Source organism: Osmia lignaria, chromosome 5 (genome assembly GCF_051020975.1).
Source record: "Osmia lignaria lignaria isolate PbOS001 chromosome 5, iyOsmLign1, whole genome shotgun sequence".
Classification (NCBI taxonomy): domain Eukaryota; kingdom Metazoa; phylum Arthropoda; class Insecta; order Hymenoptera; family Megachilidae; genus Osmia; species Osmia lignaria.
The window spans coordinates 2,991,482-2,998,703 of record NC_135036.1 but is presented as its reverse complement, the minus strand read 5'-3'; the positions used below and the strand labels follow the sequence as shown (position 1 = coordinate 2,998,703).

Below are 7,222 nucleotides of genomic sequence, written 5' to 3'. Positions count from 1 at the left end.
CTGGATGCGACAAGGGCAACGTGGCGCGTTTCCAGAGGAGTGGCGACCACTTCAATCGAGCCATGCGCTTCCCGTAAGCTCTCCGTTACGTGCACTCGACCCTTTCTTCCTTGACCCTTCCGGTATAATCCGCGTAGGCGGGGGACTCCAGCTGTCCGACCTCCCATTCTCCCATTCGATTGCTCTCCCGAAATCAAGAATCTCCGAGATTTTATCATCTCCCATATTCACCTTGACACCCTCCACGGAGGGGTGCAGCTCATGCTTCGCGTTCTTCGGGAGAGGTATTGGGTGTTAGGCGCGAGAAATCTAGTTCGGAGTCACGTCCATCGTTGCGTCCGATGTGTACGGGAACGTGCCGCAGCGGAGACCCAATTCATGGCGAGCCTTCCTAAGCCCCGCATTCGAATATCGCGTCCATTCACCCACTGCGGGGTCGACTACGCGGGCCCAATTCCAATACGACCCTCGTCCGGTCGCGGACGCACGACCATAAAAACGTACATCGCGGTGTTCGTATGTTTCGCGACTCGCGCCATCCATCTGGAACTCGTCCACAACTACTCTGCGCAAGCCTTTGTCGCCGCGCTCGAACAGTTCTGTGCCCGCCGTGGGATTCCGGAATCCCTGTACTCCGACAACGGGACTACGTTTCACGGAGCGGAGCGCGAGCTTCGTGAGGCGTTCGAAGCCGCCAATGCCAATAAGGCGGTCCGAGGTCGCGTTTTGCACGACTCCATCGGTTGGAAGTTCCTCCCTCCAGCGGCTCCGCACTTTGGGGGCCTGTGGGAGGCAAGGGTCAAGAGTGTAAAGCATCACCTTAAAAGGGTACTCGGCGCCTCCACCCCGACAGTGGAGGAATTTACCACCCTCCTGTACAAAATAGAAGCATGCTTAAACTCTCGACCCCTGGCTCCTCTGAAGGACGACGTCGATTCATTTGACGCGTTAACGCCCGGAAAGTACCGCACTGAAAAGTATTCCCACGCCTTCAGTGTGGGACGCACCGGAGAATCGACTCACTCGCTGGCAGATTATGCAGCAAAAATATGAACAATTTTGGCGACTGTGGTCGCAAGATTATCTCCACACCTTGCAACAACGGTCCAAATGGCGTGAGCGTCGTCCGAATCTCAAAATGTCCGACTTTGTCCTTATAAAGGAACCGTCACTTCCTCCCACCAAATGGCATCTTGGTCGCGTGATCGAGTGCTATCCCGACGCTGAAGGGCTGGTCCGCGCCGTGCGCCTCAAGACGGAGTCGACCACGCTCATTCGACCAATCACCCAACTCTGCAAGTTGCCCTGTTAGAGTTTCAGCCAAGCGAGGTTTATGACAGGGACGGTAGTCTATAGCTCGACCCTGTCATGTACCTCGCCTTACCAAAAGATGACTCGGCCGCCAAACCTAACGGTTTTGGCGGCAAGGAGTCACAACGTCACTCTGGAAAAACCCAGTGACCGAGTCGTCCTCCACCCCCCCAAAAAAATGCAGAAAAACTCTATTCTCCCTTCCAAAGGTAACGCGCTAAGGGCGCAATGGAAGGGAGGAACAGAGGAGTTACAACAGGATGAACAGGGTCGCACGGCGTTCATAAGCGCATGAGCATTTGAGAAACACAGTGATAGAATTCAGACATAGCATCAAACATCTCAATCTACAATTTCAAACACACACACACACACACACACACATCTTCTACGAGGTACAAGCACACACAATAAATAATTCGATTAACACCACGTGTCACCTCATTACGGTCCCAAGCCGTTCAACTTGGGTGGTCCTTCGCCAGCACCTTAGACGGCACATAGTTTTCCAACAAAGACCATTAGAAATTAGAAATTAGAAATTTCTAGATGTTAGAAATTGAAATCGTTCGACGCTCGAACATTTTACTTGATGGGTTGTCTGGTTGGGCTGGAGCTCGAGCGGCGTGTATTTCTTCTCCTAGATCATCGGGAAAGTGTCCACTGTCCACTTCAGTTAAAGCTACCATTTTGAGTTATTCGCGAAGGTTTTGAATTTTTTTAGCACGGTTTTTATTTTCTTCGCTTAGGATGGATAGTTGTTGGTTAATTCCATTTTCCATTCGTTGAACCTTATCCAAGAGCTGTCGTAACAGATCCTCTTGTCCGGTGGATGGCATTTCGATGGGAGTTAGGGAATTACTCAAGGAATCTGAGCCTTGAGAGGAATAACTGGGTTTTCTTTCACGGTATGTCAAAAAAGCCAGCGTTATCTTTTTTGGTTCTTAGGGTCCTTTGTTCCTCACAGTAGGATGGCACTCGTAGTTCCTTCATTGGAGAGTTCCGCAGAATTCTTCGCGTGAAGTTTTCCTCTGTGAAGCACGTGTGGATCCTGGCAGGATCGCCAAAATGACCGTTCGTGACTTGGTCGAAAATAACGAATTTGATATGGTCCATCATAAATTAGTCTTTCAGGAATTTTCAAAGTGAAACTATTCCATTCTCTGGATTTCCAGCCTTCTCTTAGCTCGATCACCCACGTCGAGGGGTCTACAAATTCAGGCTTTATCTATTTATATAAGTGTACGCGCAGATGGTGTTTAAATTTCGCTCTTAATTTACTACCATCAATAGAAAAGGTTCTCGACAGATATTCGAGACAAATCGATACTACAGACTATCGATAAATATTCCCACGACAATGTCGCCATACCACTCTAAACATGTTCACGTGATTAAGTAGATATTATTAATAGCTATGTGTTCGCGTATGTATTTATACGAAGTCAAATTCCGCGCTCCCACCTTGCCCAATTCGCCCACGGGGCTTCTCGCGCGCTTTAACGCCTGTTTGCGTTAATACGTTCCATAATCGGAAGTCAGGAACTTCCTTCTCGAAGCACATTGCGATTCGCGTTCGTTTGTCGCGTCGCCATTTCTCGCCGGTCGACCAGCGACCGTTACAAACGTCGGTGGCGTCATACGCGTTTGTTCGCGATTATACGCATTATCTCTACCTTTTCGTGGATTCATATATCCGGGTTTTTAATTCTATTATATTCTAATTGTACTTGGTTTGTATATATATATTATAATTTGCAGTTACGCGCCATACTACAAGTTATATTCTGTTTTGTTATGATCACGTTTTCTATCACATTTATTTTTATGTATATTCAATTTCATTTGATACGGTTCATTTATGGTTGCCAATTGTTATCACTGCACTTTGCAATGCTTTTTCTCTCTCTTACTTTATACAATAAAAAAGACAAGACCACTCTTTCTTTCCTCACATCCAAGCAGTGTGATTTCTTTCGACCAGCCCATCCCACAGCACGTGTCGGACCTTTCCTTTTCGTAAGTGCTCCGGTACCAATTCGAAATTAGTACAATTGAGAATGTACCGTCACATTATGGAATATTGGTATAAATGAAATAGAAATTATTTGACACTTTTTAGTGCATTTCGAAGTCGGATTTGTTTTTTGTTAAAAATTATTTTTCTGTAGTAAATCTCTCAATCTCCAGTCGTAAATCTCGCTAGACAAACCGCGATTCAATGTCGGCGGCCTACGCGATTGCGTGAGTTACAATCTCGCCAAATCCACGAGATTAATACAATTTCGTGGTGACCACGTGTTGCGCCAATACGTGGTTTTTACACATCCCGTTTCAAACTCGATTCTACGCGATACATGTGAATTGTACGACGATTTCAAGCTCCACGCTTTATTGTATTGTTCAACGAACAGACCTGTACATAGTGTATATAGTTTGTGCTTGTAAATATACGTTTTGTGACTGTTCAATACAGACTGTACAAACTTTTTATTCCCGTCTCACCGTCATTCCTTGCAACCGAACCAGCATCTCGAATTTCAAACGCGGACTTTATCGAACTCAAATTCGAACACTTGCCAATAAACTTTTCAAATGGAGTAACGTTATCGTTTTTCTTGCTTGGTCATCTGTTCAGTATGTAGACACTTGTGTTTACTGCTTCTGCCCATAAAATTTCCGGAAGATTCGCATCGATGAGCATAGTACGTGCACATTCCACGATTGATCGATTTTCACGCTCGATCCGACCATTCTGCTCTGCACAATATGTCGCCGTTCTTTCAGCAATTATTCCAGTCGTTTTAAAATGTTCAGCAAACTGCTCATTAATGTATTCACATCCATTATCGCTTCTGAACGCTTCTATCTTGTTGCCTGTCTGTCTTTCAACCATCCTCTGAAACTGTAGAAATGTTTCGAATGTATCGCTTTTAGTCTTCATGAAATACACAAACCGATATGATGTACATTCATCTTTGAACAACAGGAAATAGTCTGCGCCACCGAGCGAAGTATCCGGCATCTTTCCACAGACATCAGAATGTATAATCTCTCCAGATTTACAAACACAAGCATTCAAAGTGGTATGGAATGGCAATCGATGTATCTTACCAGATTGACAAGATTCGCAAAATAGATTATCGATATTGCTCGATTTTATTCCTGGAATTAAACCTTGATTGGCCATTTCCTTAAAACTGTTGATACCTGGATGGCTTAATCTATCATGTCATAGCTTCATCGTTGCTTCCGTCACTGTATTCGCCTGCTCGACGTCTTTCTCCTTAAACAGCATCTTATAACACTGGTTAGCCATTTTCATGCCAGTAGCAACGACCTTCTGATTCCGCACCTCAATCTTACTATCGTCGAAGGTAACTTTAAATTGTCTACTCATAACAGTTCCCACTGAAAAAGATTTTTCTTTAATTTTGGTACATATAAGGTATTTTCCAGTGTGCGTGGCTCCCACTGTCCGTTAACGAGTCCCAGAACTTTTACTGTGCCAATGCCTTCCGCTTTTAGAAATGAGTTGTCTCTTATCTGAACAACATTAGACGAACCGTCTATTGACCGAAGTTGTGTAAACAACTCCTTACGAAAAGTCATATGTTTTGACTCTGCACTATCCGCAAGGATAATCCCAAGGATACCCATGGATTTTCACATCCGAAGACTGAAATGTTCTTAAATTCGGCGCTCAACGCAACATTCTTTAAATTATCCTTCGAGCCGTCGTCTTGGTCATCTTTTTTCGTCTTGTTCGCTTTCTACTTGTAACAGTTCCGCTTCATGTGACCAGTCTTTTTACAATAAAAACACACAACACTCGCCTTGCTAGTCGATTTTCCTTGATCAGCGCTTTTTTCACTTTTAAGAGTTCGAGGGCTTGTATTTTTCTTCTTCACGTTTAACGTTGCAAATGCCGCCTCGACATCTTCTCCCTGCGTAAGCCGCTTCTCTTCCTTGAGAAGGCGAGAGGTTAGGTTTTCGAATGTCTGTTTCGTCTCGTCGTACGAATCCCATGCATTTATGAACGCACCATAAATGCATCCGTCTTTGCAACTTTATCCACATCGGTAACGCGCTCACCTACATCTGCTAGTGCCAAGGCCATCAACTCAATTTTACTAATATACTGAGCGATACTGTTGTTTGGATGCATTTTATAACTAAAAAACTGCTGCTTGAGCGTTACCTTATTTACCGAACTGCGCTGTTCATGCACACATTTAAGACGATTCCATATTTGTGCTGCTGTATCGCATGCGACGACAGTTTGAAATTGAATGTATTCCAAGCCCGTAGTGATGAACAACATACCTTTCGAATTACTTTCATCCCACGCCTTCCTTTTTTCTATTTCAGTCACTGCCGGTTGGATCATGCTACCATCGACAACGTCCAGAATTTTCTCTACACGTAATATAATTTCCATTTGGAATTTCCGTAGCTTCAAGTTATTTCCATCGAACTTCTGTATGTGGAAATTCTTTGCTTTTTCCATCCTCCTTGCGAGTATCCTTTATGCCCTTCTTACTGGCCGAAGAATTCGAGCTCTCACAAACAAAATGATCAAGTCTCTAAAAATGGCGTCTTCCGTGCAACGGACCCTTTTATTTCGTACCGACCCCCCGAGCGTTTCACTATTCTTTTTCCGTCAACTTACGCACTGACCCGCGCTACTGGGCCCATAACCTGTTGTGTAGATTATATTTATTAAGAACAGGATAACAACCTTACTTATACTTATATTATTATGTACAGGATTAAGCCTGATTTCACATTAGACGCCATTACTTATTAACTAACTGAAAACGAAGAAGAACATTGAACGGAAAAACAAAGATGTGACTGTGAAAAAAATAAAATAGAACTCAACTGGCGCCGCCTGGCACACTAATACCACTAACCACAAACTAAATTAATACTAGATAATGAACAAAGCTATTTACAACAGTTTCATCTCGATGAATCGTCAATATTAAAAACTTTGGGTATTGTGTGGAAATCCTCAGAGGATTCCATTACTTACAAGGTTAAAACACAAATGGCTACCACGCACATTGCTAAGCGTTTAATTTCCTCAGAAATCGCCAAAAGTTGTAACCCGTTAGGTCTCTCAGGGCCAATCATCATCGGCACAAAAATCCTGCTACAAAAGATTTGGTCCATTAAAGTGGACTGGAACGAGCCCCTACCCATGGATATCCACACCGAATGGATCCATTACTACAAACAATTACCATTATTAAAGAACATCATTTCTCAAAGGAAAACCATCATAGATTCACCGACCAGAATAGAATTGCATGAGTTCTGCGATACTAGTGAAAAGGCCTACGGAGCCTGTCTCTACATCCGTTCAACAGACGCGAACAGGCATACACATACAGAACTTTTCTTCGCAAAGTCCAAAGTAGCGGCGTTAAAGATGCAGTCTATACCACGGCTCAAGCTATGTGGAGCCCTACTCCTGACATCCTTGATTACCACATCTAAGAAGGCATTGTATATGGAAATCCATCATGCCTTGTAGACCGATTCCACTATCGTACTTACTTAGCTGGTTACGAACGTCGCCACACCTACTCAAAACATTTGTCGCGAACAGGGTGTCTGAAATTCAAACAAAAACGGACATCACAAAATGGCGACACGTCCCGACAGACGAAAACTCTGCGGATTTCATATCACGCGGCCAAACGCCAAAAGAGTTCCTCCGACCATCTATCTGGCACCACGATCCAGAGTGGCTCGCGAAGGAAAAATCTCTTTGGCCAACCAACGAGATAGCCTCATGCGGTATCGTTCCAGAACAAAAAATGGTAACTTGTTTCATTCAGTGAACAACCTTCGAACTGTAAACACGTATCTTCTCTGCTGTCAACGGTTATTGGCTTAAACT

At 44.1% G+C, this 7,222-nt stretch overlaps 1 protein-coding gene across 1 annotated transcript; it reads left to right on the top strand.

Annotated features, from left to right (window-relative positions):
• The first annotated feature begins 6,364 nt into the window (after positions 1 to 6,364).
• Positions 6,365 to 6,853, top strand: LOC143305337 (uncharacterized). The gene has a single exon (XM_076688408.1). The coding sequence runs from the start codon at positions 6,365 to 6,367 to the stop codon at positions 6,851 to 6,853; it is 489 nt and encodes a 162-aa protein (XP_076544523.1).
• The last annotated feature ends 369 nt before the right edge of the window (positions 6,854 to 7,222 follow it).

Excerpts from the sequence above, each read along its gene's own strand:
- LOC143305337 (XM_076688408.1), top strand. The coding sequence starts at position 6,365 with ATGGCTACCACGCACATTGCTAAGCGTTTAATTTCCTCAGAAATCGCC.